The sequence below is a fragment of the Polyergus mexicanus genome, unplaced genomic scaffold (assembly GCF_030449975.1).
Source record: "Polyergus mexicanus isolate NDT 795.1 unplaced genomic scaffold, iyPolMexi1.0 SCAF_4, whole genome shotgun sequence".
Classification (NCBI taxonomy): domain Eukaryota; kingdom Metazoa; phylum Arthropoda; class Insecta; order Hymenoptera; family Formicidae; genus Polyergus; species Polyergus mexicanus.
In genome coordinates, this window is record NW_027223324.1 from 3,017,219 (window position 1) to 3,037,471 (window position 20,253).

At 31.7% G+C, this 20,253-nt stretch overlaps 3 protein-coding genes across 7 annotated transcripts; 2 read left to right on the top strand and 1 right to left on the bottom strand.

Moving 5' to 3' along the window:
- Positions 1 to 228: 228 nt before the first annotated feature.
- LOC138932779 (uncharacterized) lies at positions 229 to 11,386 on the top strand. Of its 4 annotated transcripts, XR_011446838.1 has the most exons (31): positions 229 to 670; positions 803 to 894; positions 1,822 to 1,920; positions 2,001 to 2,084; positions 2,249 to 2,406; positions 2,517 to 2,608; positions 2,816 to 2,902; positions 3,446 to 3,611; positions 3,755 to 3,980; positions 5,095 to 5,248; positions 5,425 to 5,554; positions 5,640 to 5,867; positions 5,936 to 6,109; positions 6,243 to 6,403; positions 6,556 to 6,838; positions 6,941 to 7,055; positions 7,161 to 7,275; positions 7,361 to 7,483; positions 7,627 to 7,977; positions 8,228 to 8,398; positions 8,476 to 8,631; positions 8,718 to 8,825; positions 8,947 to 9,225; positions 9,314 to 9,368; positions 9,477 to 9,618; positions 9,712 to 9,820; positions 10,124 to 10,233; positions 10,351 to 10,492; positions 10,575 to 10,678; positions 10,777 to 11,014; positions 11,256 to 11,386. XR_011446838.1 is itself a non-coding variant. In XM_070294938.1 (30 exons), exons 3-30 carry the CDS (start codon positions 1,823 to 1,825, stop codon positions 10,844 to 10,846), a joined length of 4,191 nt encoding a protein of 1,396 aa, XP_070151039.1. In that variant the 5' UTR covers positions 229 to 670; positions 803 to 894; position 1,822; the 3' UTR covers positions 10,847 to 11,386. The 4 variants fall into 4 exon arrangements, 3 of the variants coding, with proteins under 3 accessions (XP_070151039.1, XP_070151041.1, XP_070151040.1); XM_070294938.1 differs by having other exon boundaries at positions 10,777 to 11,386; XM_070294940.1 differs by lacking the exon at positions 2,816 to 2,902 and having other exon boundaries at positions 10,777 to 11,386.
- On the bottom strand, positions 9,984 to 16,608 carry LOC138932780 (G patch domain-containing protein 1 homolog). Its single transcript, XM_070294941.1, has 5 exons — positions 16,137 to 16,608; positions 15,920 to 16,049; positions 14,883 to 15,060; positions 14,421 to 14,799; positions 9,984 to 14,231 (listed from the first exon to the last, which is right to left on the bottom strand). Exons 3-5 carry the CDS (start codon positions 14,944 to 14,946, stop codon positions 11,843 to 11,845), a joined length of 2,832 nt encoding a protein of 943 aa, XP_070151042.1. The 5' UTR covers positions 14,947 to 15,060; positions 15,920 to 16,049; positions 16,137 to 16,608; the 3' UTR covers positions 9,984 to 11,842.
- On the top strand, positions 15,334 to 20,051 carry Coq9 (ubiquinone biosynthesis protein COQ9, mitochondrial). Of its 2 annotated transcripts, XM_070294943.1 has the most exons (5): positions 15,334 to 15,622; positions 18,282 to 18,479; positions 18,788 to 19,131; positions 19,219 to 19,443; positions 19,594 to 20,051. In XM_070294943.1, exons 1-5 carry the CDS (start codon positions 15,568 to 15,570, stop codon positions 19,627 to 19,629), a joined length of 858 nt encoding a protein of 285 aa, XP_070151044.1. In that variant the 5' UTR covers positions 15,334 to 15,567; the 3' UTR covers positions 19,630 to 20,051. The 2 variants fall into 2 exon arrangements, 1 of the variants encoding a protein (XP_070151044.1); XR_011446839.1 differs by lacking the exons at positions 15,334 to 15,622; positions 18,788 to 19,131; positions 19,219 to 19,443; positions 19,594 to 20,051 and adding an exon at positions 15,824 to 18,044 and having other exon boundaries at positions 18,282 to 18,369.
- The last annotated feature ends 202 nt before the right edge of the window (positions 20,052 to 20,253 follow it).

The following is a 20,253-nucleotide window of genomic DNA, read 5'->3' on the forward strand; positions in this document are numbered from 1 at the left end:
AGTTTATATTAATATAATTATTTATTTATTATAATCATTCATGCAGTGATCGTGCAATACTATTTTCTTTCCTTTTATCATAATACCGAATTTAAATTCTGCTATTCTTCAAGTTCACTCGCCGCGTGTTGCTTTTGCTCGCGCAATTAAGGTGAAAAATTGAATAGAGAAAATTTCATTTCGCAGATACGCGTGTGTATATATATACGTATACATATACGCGCGTGCATAATTTTGAATGTATTTCGCCGCTTCCTTATATTTATAGCTAGAGATAAATATACATTTTGGCGTAGGTCCAAAATATACCCGCACACAGTTAGTTCGGCTACGGACAAACCCCGTAATAGCGGAGCTGTGTCAGTGCTATTAGTGATGTACGCGGCATTGGAATCTTACGTAGACGCGTAAAAAAAAGAAGAGATGCGTAAGATCCGCGAGTAGAGACGAATTTTCTCTTTCTCAGAAAAAACGAGATTGCGAGAGACTATTTTAAACGATGCAAGTGTTGCCCGATTACGCAAATACGATGAGATTACCGTGTTCATTCAGAATGAAACAAATCCTGACAACGAACCCCCATTTCTGACCGACCGATTGGCATAGCTTAGGATAAATTTCATTCACGTCGGATCTGCTATATTCGTGGATTAATATCGATATCGATCCAGTAAGTAACAACATTGTACAATCGATTGTAATAGATTGCGTAAGAGATATATAGACTACTGATAGATCGCGATCGTATAACGCTATGTTTTTTTTATAATGTCTTTTTAATCTTTCTTTCTTTCTTATGTAGATAAGAAATTGAAAAAAAAAAGAAGAAAAACATGGCATTGAATTTTCATAAATAAATCGCTGATATGCATGGTTCCCAAGCGCTTTTTATATGTATGTATGCATGGCAAAAAATATGTAAAGATGATAGTACAGTTCGGCAAAGAATTCGCTAATTAAAATCATTATGTTATTAACAATTTTCCGTACCAATTTTTTTTTGTTTCTCGGCAATATGTATAATATTATATTTTTCGAAACTATAATTTATAAAATAGAAATTTAAAACAATGTAAATTTAATAACTTTAGATTTTTCACATGCGTTATAGATGAAGAAATGATCTTTGAATTATATATATTTTTTCATTCTTACATCGATGGATATTAATGATGCGTAACAATGTAATTCTTGCTTTGGTTTTTTTTTCAATTCATTAATAATTTTAAACAGATGCCTATGTAAACACAAACTAAGAATAAGAAAATAAGAATTAAAAGATGATTAAAATTCGCAAAAATGTGTCAAAAATCCTTGCTCTTTCTTTTTTGATGAGATATATCCCGTGGCGTATCAATTGTATTTAGATCTTTCTCACACGCGTTGCAGTTTTTTTTCTTTTTGCTCTTCTCTGATTGCATTTGCGTAAACAATGTTATTAAATCAATCATGTAATGCAATTAAGAGATAAATGTATACAAGAAAATAGAAAAATATGCATTATTAATAAAAGTATGTTAGGAAATTAAAATATTTTACTTTTTTTTATATAAATTTTTTCATGCTTATAAATTTTTTTGCGTTTAAATAATATTAATGATAGATAAGATAAATAAAAATATGTTAGCTGTATCTGTGAGGAAACTTTAAGACATAAAAATATTTCTCTTATATTAGATTAATTATAGAAATAATTAAACATACTTTTTATTTGCTCTTATCTTTCTTTTTTACTCGAAAAGATAAATATACAATCGTTTAATTTTAAATGCAAATGGTATAAAAATGTACAATTGAAAAAAAAAAGACATTTGTACACAGAATGCACTCTATGTATTCATCTAAGAAAGGCGATCCTCTTTGCCCTTTGGGTTTTCATCCGCAAGTACGGTGGCCAACGCGTTGCAAACGGTGTTTCAGGTATTAATTTTCGAAAGCGAAAGCTTTAGATAATAAAAAAACGTGTATCTCGAATTATATGTGTTTGAATTGATCTTCAGGGACTATAAAGAGCATGGCGGGAGAAGAAACAGTCTCGGAGATATCACGTCTTCTTCGCCTAGTCTTTCTTTGGATTCATCGCGGTAGGTTCTCATAGATTGAATAAAGTGCTTATTGTTACATAACGCGTATTTATTGTTAGCATGTTTCTCGAAATTTGAATACTCTAATATCTTATAATACGTTTTAAAAGTTTAAATTATATATTTTAAATTATATTAACTTTTATCACGAATAAATGTTAAAGCGGCCCCGAGAGCAAAAGGACGTGGTCTTCCGCTACGAATTTGGCGAAAGATGAAGCAAAGAGCAATTATTCGCAATCAGCAGCGACAACTGGATGGACATCCTTAATGGATCTTTCTGCCATAGATAAGGATGCCCAAGATGCTTCCAAATTAGAAAGTAATAAAAACGAAAAATATGGATAATAATATATTAAATTAATTAATTAAAAAGTTAATAATTAATATGAAATTTTTTTCTTTATATCGATTTAAACTCTATTGTTATAGATGTTAGAAAACCAGCAAAGCTTCAAATAAAGAATGTTATAAGCAATACCAATGGAGGCACTTCGGAGAATGATGTAGAATTTATAATTCAGGTATCCCTTCGTTATTTAAATTACTAGTGCATGGAATGCTTTTTGTTGTCGCAATAAAACATACGCACGCTTGTAAACTTTTTCTTTATATGAAAATGTCTTATACCGACTTAATTATATAGCAAACGGTAGTATAGTGACATTCAATGATAAAAGTGAGCAAATATAAAATTCCATTTTGCGCTCTCATTTATCACACTACTTTAGGTAAGGAAATCACGGCCAGCACCGCCAAAACAGGTGGTTGAGGATGGCCTGGATAATGACACGGTAAAAGGAGAGGAGTCCGAGAAGGTGAGACAATCATCGCTCTCGTTACTTTGACGTACACGAATTATCTTGCAATTAATATTAATTATAATAAATGTCGTCCATCGTATATCATTGTATGCACTTGTACATACACCAGCTTCATAATGTTGTCATTTATGAAGCACATGCGATACCATCAAAAACTTTTACTAAATGCACTAGTTCATTTAAATGTTAATTAACTTATCCAGATATTAACTATCTGTACAATCAGAAGTTACGTTTCTGTATAATATAAAATAAGTTTAAAAAAAGATTTCAAAAAATCTCGCTATACACAGATAAGATATTTATATTAAATATATACATATTTTTAATCTTCTCTTAAATCTGACTCGTTTATATAATAGAAAAGAAATCTTCGCATATATAAGAATGCACGGATAAAAATGTATTGAATTACTGTAATACAAACCCACCGTTATATTTATATATTATATTTATAAAAGTCAGAACCGAGAGGATTAAACACAATTAAGTACGTAAATAACATAATTCCGATTAATTAATGACTACCCCTCGCAGAATGAGATAGAGAAATTGAAGTCCCAATTAAATGATATGAGAGCGAGATGCGAGAAGGCGGAGAAAGAAAAGAGCGAGATATTGATGCGTCGATTGGCGACTATGGAGACAATGTCGAACAAAACATCGACGAGCGAAGTGGGGAAACTACAGAAGAAAAATGAAGGTATTAGTTTCTCAAGTTTGCAAAAGGTGCATTAAATAGAACAATTCTTTTTCTCTACATTAAAAATAATATCCTTTATCTCGCTCATCGTGCTTGAAAAATTTGTTTAAATTTAATTATCATACATCATATTTGTATTTTAGCACTTGTACAAGAGAAAAATGCATTATTGACAAAGATAAAAAATTTGGAGAAAGAAACAATTAGTAGACCGTACAGGGGTGAAAGGGACAAAATGCACGACGAATTACGATCGAAACTTAAGGCGGCAGAAAACCTTTGTGAAAATTTAATGGATGAAAACGAAGATATGAAAAAGGAAATTAGACAATTAGAAGAAGAGATTTATGAGTTGCAGGATAATTTTAGGTATTATATTTCGTTGCACTATAAAAATACCATTAAGTATCCTACTATTCCGCTTTGTGTTGTATTACGCATGTTATCTGTTGTACTTTTCAGAAAATTACAATCTATATTATTTTACATTTAATAACATTATTTCATCCATTTTTATATATCACTTTATTAAAAACATTCATTATATATATATATCGTTTTATAATACGTGTAAGATAAATCAATTTAATAAAAATACTATAGCTTTAGTTTTGTTTTAAAATTATCGTCTATAACAATGGCAATCTTTAATATTACAGAATTTACATTGGTGATTAATATGTTGACAATGTTTTACTTGAACCGTTACTAATTATGAAGTACGACTCGTTATTGTTTCTGTACAATGAATTACTCTGTTAACTGATGTTCTTTAACATTGTTTCTTACATGTTTATCAAAAGATTGGTATCTCTGTTCCTTTTGATAAAAGTTATTGCTGTATATCATTTTTTGCAAAAAGATTTTTAATGTTTAAAATCTTTATTGACACGAATATTTTTATACACGGGACAATGCAAAATAATATTGTATATACAAAATTGAACTGTATTTCATGTAAAAATTTGAAAATTTATATATGTCGGCAATGAAATGTGTCTCGAACAAAAAGATCAAAATCATTTGCAAAATGAGCTATATGGATTGTTGCAGGACGACGATTTGGACAGATTTGCGACGTATGTGATCCTAACACGATGACACCCTCGTATTTCGTCAAATACGGAACCGTGGGGTATATCCTTCTTTGGTAATCGAGCTTATGTAAAATTAATAAATTTTTTATTATTTTTTGCTTTTTGTGGGATCACATTTATTTTTTGCAAACGGGACTCAAAAGATATATAAACGAAGAGACAATGAGAGAATTACATTAAAATTTCACAAGCTTTTTTTAGAATTTTTAAACAGCTCTATGTGAAATGTTATACTTTTTTTTTCTTTCGTCAATTTTGTATCACATTTTTTCATACGCGTTTGTAAGGAACAGAGATACTTAAATGCGACAAAATTCCAATGGTTACACTTCACATATCGCAGTGCAATATATGTTATTTATACTAATATAATTTTCATACGTAAGGGATGAACAAGCAGACGAATATACCCGTTTGCGAAAAAGTTTGGAGCAGTCAAACAAAAATTGCCGAATATTGTCGTTCAAACTGAGGAAAGTAGAACGCAAAACTGAAGAATTAGAAAACGAACGATCCGCTTTAGAGAAAAAATATGATGAGGTAAATGTAATATTAAAAAACTAAAAAAAAATATTATTGAATTAATATTAAAAGAACAACAAATATATAAAACAATTTTGTTTTCTGTGTTCTATACATAATTATATTCACTAATAGATTAATTGTACATCTATATTGTAAAATCTTTATATCTTATCTTCCTATCCTTATCTTAGATGAAGAAAACAGAAGAAATTCTGCAAAAAGTAAGTAACGCATTTCAGGAGAGAACGCAAAAGAAAGCAACAGACTCCACAACAAAAGTGCAACTCAAAAAGATGGTTGATGAAATGGAGAAGGAAATGGGTTTGTCGAATGTTGTACTTTTATAAATTTTGCTAAAATCAAACACATTTCATATTAATATTCTGAACGATTACTAACACTTTAGAAGACATGCTGAATCTCTTCTCCAACATTAAAAACGGACATAATGTGGATATACCGGATGTGAAGCTGAAAGTTAATAATTTAAAGTACGATAAACTTCTAAAGGAACATGAACTGCTTAAAGAAAAACTCGAGTCTGCTATAAAAGAATTGGCCAGTGAGAAAGAAAAGAAAAAAGTTCAATCAAATGCAAAAGTAGAAGATACTAAAAATTTGGATTTACAAAATGGTAAATCAATCAAAATTTAGAATTATACAAGATGATTAAACGTATCTAATATCTAAATTCTATTACAGTGAAAAAAAAGTTAGACGAAGCAACTATTTTACGAGAAGCTGAAAGAAAAGCGTGGGACAAAGAGAAATTAGCGCTTTTGGAAGAGAAAGAAAAGTTGAAATCGAAACTCTTGTCGCTATCAGCTGAGAAATTAAAAATTTATAATGAGGTTGTACAACTAAAAAAAGACTTCGGTAAAACTTACATTATATCTGTAATCTAATTATAAAATTTCGCGGTTTCTTCAATAAATATTCAATATTTTTATTTATGCACTGTATATACATTTGTATATATGTATATGTGAATACAATTTTTTTACTATAGAAACTGCTAAGTCATCGGAGAAAAATACTACAAAGATGGAAGAAATAATAAATGATTTAAAAGATAAACTATCACAAGAGCAAGAAAAGTATAAACGATTACAGAATGATTTGTCATCGTATAATGAAAAAGAATCAAAAATGTCGCAATCTATAACATCTGTAAGTAAATTTTTTTTTATTTTAATATGTAATCTAATATTTTCTTATAGTAATAGTATATTAAAAATTTTGATTATTATCCTATATATGTATAATATATTCTCTCAGATATATCTGACGCAATCGTGTTTTATTTGTTTCGGTAAAAATAGCTAGAACAGACAAAAACTAAACTCGATGCTGAGGTGAAACGTTTGAAGAAAGAATTAGAGAATTCAAAATCTACCACATCAACAAAAATCACAGATCTAAGTGCAGAAATTGCGGAGCTTAAACAAGAAAGTGAAAAATTAACATCACAACTTGGCAATGAGAAAGAAGCGAAAGAAATCGAAATAACGGCACTCAAGAAAAAAATAGCTTCCTTAGAAAAAGCCGGGCAAAATACGAAGCGCATAAATGAGATGAAACAGATTTACAATGAGAAAATTTTAAGTACAGTATCAAAAAATATTATATTAAATATTTTATTCTGAATTTTATTTCTTTACTTTTAAATTGGTCCTCTAAACTTATTACATGTGATAAAATTTTCAGATCTCGAGAATGATATTAAAAAACAACAACAAGATCAAGAGACTCTAACTAACAAATATCAAGAGCTTATGAACTCAAAGCTACAACTTGAAAGAGAAAATGAATCTTTGAATAGGTAAACAGCAATTCGACACTAACTGTGTGAGGAGTAAGAATTTACTGTCAACAATATTCAATGCTTCGTGTAACTTTCTTCATTTAATCTTACGTTTTATTATAGCAAATGTTCGGAGTATAAAAATGATTTCAAAAGTATTCAAACAGAACTTGATGAGTTACGTAACTCGATGAAAACGAGAGAAAACGAGTGGCGATTAGAGAAATCTGCTCTAGAGGTATATAAGCTTTATTATTAATTAAATGTTATACATTATTACAAATCTCATTCAAAACTCTCTTTTTTTTGGTTCATAATTTTAGAGCCAAATCCGTAACAATCAGTTACCGAATAAAGTTATTGTGGTAGAATTAAATGATGAAATTAATACATTAAAGAAAGAAAATGCCACTTTATTGGAACGATTGGAAGATGTAAGGAAAATGGTAAGTATGTATTATATCTAATTTCCCGTTACTTCGAGAATACATGAAACCTCATCATTCCACATATCTTCTTGCTTTTATATATTGTTTCTTTCTCTTATGCTTATTTTATAAATATAAATTTCTATTATTCTAATTTGTAGAATGACGACTTATCCGCAAAATTGAAAGATTACGAAGCAGTATCAAAAATTCATCAAGTATTAACACCCGATACTACGGCATTGGAATCTGAAATTCGAAAATTAAAGAATGCTTTGACAAATATGGAGAAAGCCAAGAAAGCGGACTTGGCGCAATGTAAAATGCGCTACGAGCACAGGATTACAGCGATCAACGATGAGATACAGGCAATCCAAAATCAATTATCACGATACAAACGCGAACGTGATACTTATAAACACATGTTGGAAGGCGCGCAGAAAACTATAGGCGAGCTAAAGTCCACGAGACAAGGCAGACTATCCAATGCATCCTCTGGAAAGTCGGACGAGGTAAGCAGTTAATGATGCAATTTAACATCAAGATGCTTCTTTGTGTATCTTATGTTAAAATTTTTTAATATTGACAATTCTTTTCGCGTAAAATTATTTTTCTATATTAACATAACATCAACTATATTATCGATTTAATTATTATATTTATGAAATATTATGTTATATATATAACATATATAATATATATAGTTGATGTTATGTTAATATAGAAAAATAATTTTATATATAAATTTTTCTGTTCTTTAAGGATGAAGAATCATCTAGAGCTAATGTGCTGGTGCTAGAAAAACAAATCAGTTGCATGGAAGATGAACTTTCTGAAACAAGATTGGAAGCTTCCAGATTAAAGGCTGAATTGGTTTCGGAAAAATCTGCTAGTCACGTTAAAGTCTCCGAATTGCAATCCCGAATTAATGAGGTAATTAAAAAATAAATAAATGTAAATAATACATTTGCAAATCTGCTTATATTCATATTCATTTCTTGCAATTGCAGTTGGAGGAGGAGCGATTGCTTACAAGCGGACGTTCGAAAATTCCAGGATTAAAAGTGCGAATGGAGTTAGCTTGGCAAAAAGAGAGAGAAGAACATCAAAGATTGCTACAGGAAACGGCAACGTTAGCGCGAGATTTGCGGCAAACATTGTTTGAAGTAAGGATTAGCACTATTTAATGCATAAATCAGACAACATAGTCAATTCGCAGATTTTTTACACATCTGCGAATGCTAATTTACAGATAGAGAGAGAACGTAGTAAAGAGCGACTTGAAAATAAAAGGAGACAAGATCAATTAAAGAAAGTATTCGACGAAGAAAAGGAAGAGAATAAGAAAAAATTATTGGAGGTATAATTTAGATAATCTATTACTAATTTAAACATTTGAGAGTATATTTTAAAATATAATTATTAAAAAATAGAGACAATAATTCTTATTTCCTTAATCGCGACTGTAATGATCGATCTAGCTGCAATGTGATCTACTTGAGCTGAGGGACGCGCATGCGAAATTAAGAACGAGTAATGAGAAGATGAGACGCGAGAAAGAGCGGCACGAAAAGGAGAGACAGGAACTCAAAGAAGTGATATTAAACAAATGTAAATTGGAGCAAACTGAGCTGCGCAACATCAATATTCTTATGCAACAAGTTCAGGATTTACTACAATTGTTTCCTGAATTAAATACTAATATAACAGAAAATGGAACGCCCGATACATATACACCAACTCCGCCAAGACGATTAAAGGCATAAATATGAACATTCGTATAATTAATATATATATAATCAATATAAATATTTATAATTATAAATGCCTTCTTCTTACACTTTTCAGGGGCCAAAATCAAGAGAATCGTCACCAATGTTAGAAACGAAGAACGACGTAAAAGGCATTTATCTATAATATTATAATAAGATTATTTTAAATTATAATATATTAAATATTAAATAATATTAAAATTATGATATTAAATTAAATTATACACAAACATTTGCAGTTGGAACATCAATACTCGGAGAAAGAACAGAAAAATTAGAGTATACTATTAAAAAATTAATGGGCGTAGCAAAGGAACTTAAAGAATCGAAGAAAATGGCAGATGAAACGAATGCAACGCGATTGAAAAAAATGGGAAAGAGGTGAGCTTTGTAGTTGTTTATATATTCGATCATATATCTCTCTTGCAAATTTTCGAGAATACAAAAAAATATTACATTTTTGCTGATCTATAGATCAACGTCAGTAGAGAGCGATCCAGGAAAAGGAATGATATTGAATCGCACTAAACCACGTTTAAAGAGAAAGAGTCTCTCCTTGGAACAAACATCTGGGCGTCAGGAGGTGAGTACAAGCTGTTTCATATACAGAAAAATCTTTCATGAAATATGAGAAATATCTAATTCTTTTGTATGAAATAAATGCGTCGCATGCAAATATAATTTTTTATATATTTATTAGTAGTGTAATTTTTTATAACTATACTGAACTAAATTTCGATTCTAAATACAATTCTATGCCTAAATAAATTTATGTATATATATATATGCAGCATCCATTATAAAATTATAATTCAAAATTTGATAATTTATTATTGAAATCTCTTCTCGATAATAATTACTCACTTTTGCATCCAAAAAAATTTAGTCTCCAGCTATTTGGGGCACCGATAGCAACTTGTCGAGCATGCAATCGTTGGAGGGATCGGAAATTGATTCTCGCGGAGCTAGTTTACAGAGAGATTCCAGCGTAGACAGGTATACCGAATATTACATATTATATATTTATATTACATACTTTTCGATTCATACTCGTAACATTGATAAAATAGCAAATACTTTTAAATAAAGTTTACTATTGTTACTATTGTTTAGCCGTCTTTCCGGAGGATCGACAAAGAGCGAAATGTTAGACCGAGACAAAAAATATGGTAAAGGGATAATACGAAAATTAACACACAAGTTAACTAAATCGTCTAGTGTAGATGACCCGAACATGACCGACTACTCGCTCCAGGCAAGAAAAGATTTAAATATTTGAAACCATTTTTTTATTCGTATAAAACATAATTTAATTAAAATAATCGAATACTTGACAGACATCTGGTTCTGAAACTAGCATCAATGAAAGCAGTAAGATGGAAAAGAAAAATTTGAAGAAAAAGTTAACAGCTATGTTCAAAAGAGGTTCAAGAAGCAGCAGGTACGTAAAAAAAGAATTGAGTTATTGTTTAATAAATGTGTTAAAAATATACAAATTCATTAAAAAGTGAAGATAATCATGTTGCGATATCTTTTCAGTGTAGAGAAAAAAACTGGATCTGGTAATTCCAGTAGACCTGCTTCTAGGAATTCCATTACATCAGATTAATAATCTCGTATGTGCAATTTTATACTAAAGGATTTAATATTTTATCTAAACATCACGATTATTGTTTCCCGAAAATATAGTATTACATTTGATAATATAATAAAAAGGCAGACTGCTCAAATTCGTATTTACATACTGTATACTCAGAGAGAGTATAGTCGGTATCAGGTATGCATAAAATTACGTACGCTTAGGGTACATATCTACATATGATGAATATCCAGATGGTATATATAAAGAGTCTACGTTTAAGTTTTTGCAAAGAATAGAAAAATACATATATACGTGTATTCTTGCATATCGAGAATACAATAGATTTATTTAATCCTTGCCATCTATGTCGTCTTAATATCCAGTATACCTAAGTAGTCTCTATTTAATTCATTCGCTTTATGTAATTTTTTCACAGAAAAGCACGCAAATCGAAAACGATCCGTGCATGACCATAAGTGAATGTAAACCATATGTACATATCCTTATACACGTGTATAATACGCAATCATTTGGAAAATATAATATATAAAGTTACCTGGGGCTGTATCTAGGAGTTATTGATTTATTTTAAAGCCATTTGCATCAGAAAGTTTTCACTACCAGTTTTTATAACGAAAACGAACAGCTAATATTGCATTTCGCGCAACCAGCAGCATCTATGAATAAAGTGTCTTCATTTATACAAATTCAATATATAATAAAACCTTTGTTATCTTCTGTATTTCAAAAAAATTAGCTAATAATTTTAAATCTTACTTACATAAGACATTTAAATATAGAACTCAATTCAAATATATATTCTCAGTCTATATTACAGATGTGCCTACCATATATATAGAAAAATAAGTGTATATATGTTTAATGAAATTCACTATAAAATAATACGGTTCTGGTGGAGCGTGAGTTTTAGAAGCTCGAACATTTTTATGTACAATTATTTTAACATTCATAAACCGTTTCAACAATATGAAGCTTGGAATTAGGGATAAAAATAAACAGAAATTAATGTTTCGAACGTTTCTCTTTCTTAGATTTCTTCTTATGCTTGGGGCTCTTATGATCTTTATGTTTATGCTTCTTTTTTTCTTTCTTTAATTTTTTCGCCTTGTCCCGTTCTACCCATTTCCCGCCGGGTATCGAATCCGCAGTCTTTGATACCACGATACTACGAAATTCTGGTTTTAGCGATTGGTTCGTGCTGCCGGCCTCTGTTATCGTAATACTTTCCTGCTTTAACAACCTTTGTGGCAGAATCGGACCGTACATATCTGGTGGTATCGCGGCCTCCGCAGCATCGATTACATCGTTACAATCCGCGAGATTTTTTCGTATTTCATCAGACGTTGATAAACTAGTTTCCGAAATCTTGGAAGCTGTACTTTCGTCATTAATCTGTTTTGGATGCGCTACCAAGCTATCAAGATCCAATTTTGCGAAGATACCGCGCGGCGGTGACGTATTTCTTTGGGTGTTTATTTCTTTCGGATCTTTCCCGATTAAGATCGACTTGACCGTTTCGTTGTCAACATTTTCTTCCGATTCGCTGTCCTCGGAATCTTCGCTGCTGCTAAGAAAAATTGCCTTAAATAGATCCTTCTTCTCATTTGATTGATCTTTAACTACAGTTACCGATCCGATACTAATTTCTTGCTTATTTCCTACTTCTTCGATTGTTTTATCCTTTAAATTATCGCTCACGTCTTGTTTAGCATTTTCCGATCCTGTGGAAAGAATACCCTTGCCGAAAACTTTCTCGTAGGAAGCTTCGAAGATTTTAAATTTCTCGGAGACGGATTCTGAAGATTGATAATCATTCGACGAAATATTATCAGTATCAGAAATTACTTCGTTTGCATTCTCTTTCGTTTTCTTTGACAGTAGAGATTCTTCTTCCACTTGTATTCGCTGTTGTTCTGTAGCTTTCGTGAACTTGGATGAATTACACCAATCTAAGGAATCAAAAACGGAGAATTTCGCCGATTTCCGATCCGTCGCGACCGGAGCGCAACCGACTTTCGGTTCGGGAATATTGAATCTCTTGCAAACAATATTCGCGGGCTTCCATTCGCTTCGCTCTCGCGTAAGTTTGCCAAACATTTTCAGTTTCACTGCTTCCTTTATATCCTTCTCCGGATCCGTCTCGTCCATCGTGTGATCAGCATTAGCGCTATGTATAAACTTGTCCACCATATAATTATTCGACTGCTCCAGCTTTGCCGCTTGTTCGAATTCCGTACGTTCTTGTTCTCTCTCCCAATCGGTCATGGAAAATGGTTGAATAGTCTCGAGTTTATTCCTTTCATCGTTTTTAAAGAAAATAAGATATCGCTCGAATCGTCTCTGTTTGTCCGGATCGGATGAGAACAATTTTGCGTTTCTTTCGTTTTTATTCGAGGAGTCACGTTCCGTCGACATTTCCGCTCTCGAACATATGGATGCAGAAGCAGTTTTTTTGAAATCTTCTAATGTTTTCAAGCTACCCGTGTCATCCTGAAGACCTATAATATCACCTTTGACAAAGTTTTGAGCATTTAATTTATCTAGCCATGAGTTGCCTGTTGTTGTCTGTTGATTCTCCAATTTCCTTCTTTCCTCCGTTTGCTGCTTGCCATGTAAATTTAAAGTATTCGAAATGATATTCGAAGCAACAGATATTTTTGATGATGGCTTCTTTGAACATTCATTGGGATCTTCTAAAATCCGTGCTCTATCTATGGCGTTCAATGGCTCTCTGCGTTTGCCATTTTTCACCGGAATTGCAATTGGCGGATAGAATCTGCTTTTCCTAACAGCGTGCACTGGCAGGAAATTCTTTGGCAATTCTGGCGGTTTGAAGATTTTCTTGCTCGCTAATCTTTCCTTCGCGCGAACGAAACCGTCCAAGCGATCGGTTTGCGAGCTAGTCGGAGCGTCCTGCGACCATCTTGTCTTCGTCTTACGCTCGGGGTCCAAGGCAAAATCGTAACGCGACATATCTTCTCTTTCGTATATATCTTCGTCATCGGCTTCGAACGCACCAACCCCAAATGCTTGGCCATGAATCGATAGTTTCTTATTTTTATCTTGAACGCAAAACGCTGGAGTATCGAATAGATTGATATGACCGGAGAGAATTTTCCGTCTGTCTAGACCCGAATAACCGATGCCAAAATAATTGTCCTTTGGCTTACACCTGAATGGCTCATAATCATCAGGTGCGAAAGTAATATTAGTAGAATTATTATCCGAATCCTCTGAATTGCTCCCTGCCATTTCAGGATTTTCCTCTATTAATTTTAACTTTTCATTACGTTGCTTTATCTTTTGCTTTTCTCTCTTTGTGAGTCTGGAACCTACACCCTGACCAGGTTTCCAACCCATCTTCTTGAGCAGGACAATACCCACTGTTTCTCTGCAATCACAAGCAATACCAAAGATTAATATAGCTTTGAATCTCTAAATGTATAAATATATATAAATAAAAATTAAATATATTGATAAATAGTCGGTGCACTATTAATTCTCCAGTCAATTAAAAATGACAAATAATTACTTAACAATAGCAGAGAGATCACAATTATTAGTTTTTGCAAATACTAACTTGACAGGTTTTAAAAGTTCCTTTAAGACAGGAGCACCAGGGATAGGTCCATTATTGTCTTGACTTATCCTTTCTCTCTTTTTTCCCTTCTGTCCATGATCAATATAATCGCTAGTAGCTTGTATTCCTTTAGGAGCAATCCCGAAAAGACTCGTATCCTCTTCATCCATAAAATCTTCTGGTCGCTGAATAACGTTGTCCGCCTTACTACTTCTTGAAGACTTGAAGTGCTGCGGTCTCCAGCCATCGCGAGTGCCGACAGTATTGAAGTATCCCGCTGAAAAACCACCCGTAAACGCTCCATGAAATCTACGTCTACCTTGGGCATCGCAAGCGTATTGATCTTCGATTGTAACAGGCTTTTTTCGTGGAATATTTTCTGTAAAAGAGAAAGATACGATAATAAATCTATCAGACAATATAAACTTCTACATAAAATTAATTTACACATCACATACGAACCTTCGTCCAAAGGTTCGAGAGAAACACCAAATGTCACGTAATTTTCCTTCTCCGAGTCATTCATTTTAAAATAACTTTAATTCGTGGATTGTATTTTTTCTATTTGGTATAATTAAACATTACAATAAAATCACGCATTTCAAACCGCATTTGATCTCGGACACAGCAGCATCTAAATCTGAGGTTAAAAGACAAATAATACAATTCCACTGTACAATTCGCAAATATATAAAAAACCTAGCAGACGGTTCCAATAATACGACATTAATGTGTATTCATTCATCGTAATAGTAAGATACAACCAATCAACGATGCACTATGAAAGAGTTCGAGAGAATAAACCTTTAGGTTTTTCACCTCAGTTTTTATCTTTCAATATTTCCAACGATATTCATTGCGCACTAATGAATTATATGATGTATTTCTTCATTGATCAAAATATGCGTCATCCTCATTCCAAGTTGTTGTAATGTATCTAATATACTATATATCTATGCGATATATAACCTAATTCTCATTTATAGTGCATTACGAAAATTGTGGCGATCTTAATATATGTTACACGGAGTGTGAAACCACTACGCGAAATTCGAACACGCTACGGAAACAATAATAATATGAACGCACGCGGTTCATTTGATTATTCAGTAATTAATAACATTTAATATCTAATTCAACTGGCGATATGGCGATGCTTAATTCTTTTCGTTCGGCACGAAGCAGATTTCCATTAGCCGATGGTAAGCGAATTCTAGCGACTTGCTCGTAGTATGTTGAAATAATTTTTTCCGTGTCACTGCTCTGCTATCGATTTTTGTTCTTTTCTTCTTCTTCTTTTGCATTTATTTATTTTCTTTTTACGAAAAAAAATTTCAGTTGCTGTCACGATTACTCGTCGGTTGCAATCGCGTCATTAAATTCTGCTCGTAAATATTCTTTTATGTCGAGAATAAAAATATAGCAACTGAAGCTTTCTTTCTCTTTCTCTCTCTTTCTCTCTCTCTCGCATCAGCTGTGCGATGAGAATATATACATACCCTGATCTTGTGCGAGTATTTGTAACCTCACTCACAAAAACATTTTTGCAAGCTACGCGGTATTTTGTCGTGTCCAGTGTTTCCAGAGTGTCCAGAGGATGAAGAGAGAAGAAATATACATCTACTTCATCTATTTAATCGCAAGAAACAAAAACATAGTTAATAATTAATCGAAAGAAGAAAGCAATATATTTGAAAATATAAAATATATACGCACATATATAGAGAAAAATATTTTTTGGAGAACGATTTTGCCTGTGTACGTGTTTTCTTGTCGGCTATCTATGTTTAAAAAATCTATTTCGTAACCGGAAAAATGTCGCAAATATTCATCAAGCGCTTCACCGATTTCTTGGAGGATCATAAGCCTAAGGAAGCTCTGAAACTTTTTATGACGGAGAACAATAAAGTAATCGAGGACTCTGTAAGCGAGATTGTATCTGTCACCGCTACTTATCTCACGGAATCTAATTCGCAATCTGGACAAGAACTATTTGAATGTTGCAAGAATATATTAAACATCATAGCAGAGAGATGTAATCCTATGGAAACTGTACTGGAATTCCTAGAACAGATAGAATGTTCGGATAACGATATCAAATTCTGTACCATCTTGGAACCACTAGGTATATGTATGATGAAAATGCAGGACAAGGGCAAGACTATTGAGTGGTGCATCAATACCCTCAAGTCATACATCGAGGATTTAACATCATTGCACGACGCTGATAGCAATAGAATTGTGAATGTATACAAAGAAATCATATCTTTCTTGGAACCATTGGTGCAAGAAGCAGTGAAGATCAACTCTAAACTCGAGGAAGGATCACTGTTTGGGGATTATCTTTTGAGCTTTCTCATTTCATTGTTCGAGAAGCCTTTCTACTACTGGAACAAGAACATTGTTGAAGAAGCGACATATAAAGAATTCTCAGAGAAAATAATAACATTGTCATTTTACCTGACTGAAGATATATTATATTTTTTGAACATTGTTAGCAAACGTCGTAGAAATATCATTCACAACAAAGTGCAAGATGGACATTTATACACTGAAAGTTATAAACGTAGTATGCTTTTCGAATCAAGTGATAATGTATCGGATTTGGCCTATGCTAACTTTTATTGTTACATATTTACCAACAAAGACTATCGGAAAAAAGCACCACAAATTTATAGTCCTTATTACATTTTTGAAACATGCGCATATTTTTTTGAAATTTTGTTTTGCAAAGAGGAAGACATAGTAATCTCGAATGGATTAATTTTCATGGAAACTATTATAAGCCATATCTCACCTCGATCTATAGATTCTGAAGTGTTGGAACTAAAAATATATTCAGATTTATTTAAGCCAATTATTAAAGTAATGATTTACTGTAATGAAGATACAAAACGAAAAAAAGCATTACACATTTTTCAAAAATATATCGAGCTATTCAATATGGAAGCTAGATTTTCTGTTATCTTATATTTGTACGAAATTAGTGATCATTCTGGTTTATTGAGCTTGATCATTAATATATTTAAATCTTCTATCATTGATTGTCTCAACTCGACTCCACGAAATCCCCAGTTTCTAGGAAAGAGTTTGGAGTTGATAATGAAAAAGATTTGTAATTTGCCATACGGAAGTTCGACGGATTTAGTGGAGATATCAGACGAAGTTATTACTGCATTGAACTTACTAAGATTCTTGTTTATTAGAGATAAACACAATGAAACGGGTATTTGGAGTATTACAGATGTGCTAAAAAATGATTATTTGAATCCCTTGAGAGAGGGAATAGATTTATGTAGAGTGCATTGGAAAGTGAAGATAAAAGACTTAGAGCAACAAAAAAAGGATTATAATAAAATACACAATTATAATGAGATGAAGAAGGCCCATGCGGAAGTCACGTTGACCGTCGGTGGTGAACAATTACCAGTGATGCCACTTCCAGAAAAAATTTCTTTCTGTTATCAAGCGATAAATGGTTTGGATGTAATGGAAAGTATTCTTATCCGGGTTAATGAATGTATAGATGCTGACAAAGAATTCCCATTGTATACGATAACGGAATAAAAGTATGAAACCAATCAAGATTATCATAATTAATAATGATGTAATGCTAATTTTATGGTATGAGCCATATATATATATAATTAAACATAAAATTTTTTGCTATTATAAAGTTGTAAATTATCTAAGATTTAATAAAAAACTATTTTTTAACACATTTGTTTTATTGATTAATATCTTAATGTCTGTTATGTGATTGAAATGAATTCTTATATGTGTATGTTGTAATATAAAACATTACATATATACTATATTTAATATGTAGATAATTTTAAAGGTAGATATTGATTTTACTAGGTTTTAGACGTTTATGGACTTCCAGAGCTTTGCTGGTTGATCAATCTGAAAATGATAGCGATAAAAAGACAGAACCGCAACAATCTATACACGAGGAGAGTGATGAAGAATATGAGAAAAATATTAAAACAAAAATACTTGGTGCATCTCTAAAATTTGTTCCTGATATGGGATGGAGCCAACAGGCTATCAGTGCTGGTAATACGATTTATGATTCTTTTTATGTGTTATGTTATCCATTTAAAAAAATTAGTTATCAATATATTGATAATATACTTATAATATTGATCCGTAAGTTAGATTAAAAAGCTTTTTAGACGGAAAAATACTTGAAACGCTTGTTCAAAAATAAAAATTTCCGAAATATATGTTAGAAATATATTTCATATTTTATATTCAATAATATAAGTTTGTATTTTTAATATTAATACTTTGCCACTTTGTGTAACCTTTTAATATAAAAATGACATAACAACATGATATAATCGAAAATTATGATGCCAAAGGTGCCGAGTCAATCGGATATCCGGGCGTAATACACGGACTCTTTCCAAATGGTGGTGCAGCTTTAGTGCAGCATTTTTATTCTATGTGCAATCGCGAATTGAATCAGATGCTAGAAAAAGAAACGTTAGCCATTGAAGCGGATCCTTCGAGCCCACAGAAGGCGCCAGAAATGCAAATTCGAGATGCCGTGGAGACACGATTAAGAATGGTGATTCCCTATAAAAAGACTTGGCCACAGGCATTAGCTATTATGACTTTACCACCAAACGTACCGACTGCTTTAGCGAATTTATTAACTTTAGTCGACGATATCTGCTATTATGCCGGCGACAGGTCTGTCGATGTAAGTCGTATCGCTGACATTTATTTGTTAAGAAAATAAAACATTGTTTAGAAGTGCTGTTTAAATATAGCACATTACTTTGATTAGATCAATTGGTACACCAGGAGAATGATATTAGCGACCATTTACAAGGCCACTGAGTTGTACATGCTGCAAGATGCTAGTGAAGATCACAAAGAGACTTGGCTATTCTTAGACAGACGAATAAATGATGCTTTACAAGTGTACGTGGTGCTTTCGAATTCTGCCAAGCCATCACCAGATGAAGCTTTAAGTCGTGTTACAGAGACGGCGACTGCTGTTTTCGTAACGGTAAATATATTTCCTGGCATTTATTTTTTATAATATATCACATTAAAAGTTAAAAATTAAAATTTATTTATTCTTAAATTTAAAAATTTGTAAGTGAAATTTAGCAATCTTTGATATGAATTCTGCATATATAGTATACTTTTCTTTTAGGCGCGCAATATACTCGGATTGAGATGGAATAGATAGATTAGAAAAAGTTTTAGGAAAAAGAAAGCTGTAGATATTTATAAATAAGTACAATTAAAATATTTTTTAGCAAAATTAAAAGGAGTTTTTTCTATTTAAGTATCTGGTCTCGCGTGCGGAAAAATGAATATCAAGATTATTATCTAGCAGATATATGTAGCTATAATTTATTTTACATGGTAATATATTGTAATGAAATCTGTACAATAAAATAGATAATAAGTTTAAATTATTTGCATGCAAGTATAAAGATATAAATCGTTGTTTATGTAAAACTATCAACATTTAACAATAGATTAGAAAACATTCGTTTACCCTGCAATATTGTCATAATTAAGTATAATCATTCAGTATCAATTTTATACAAAAATTTCGCTAGTTTTCGCATTCTACCATTATGAGAAATAGCAGGAAGACAAATTTTATCTACAATAATTTATGAATTCATCATGAATTCAATAACTGCAAATCGATTATAGAACACTGATAATATCAAAAATATTCATTTTTTATTCAATAAAAATATGATAATGCTTGCAATACTCTGTTAAAAAATAGAAAAAAGTAATATTCATTATTTATAAATTATTATTTAACTATATTTATAAATTATATATTTTCACA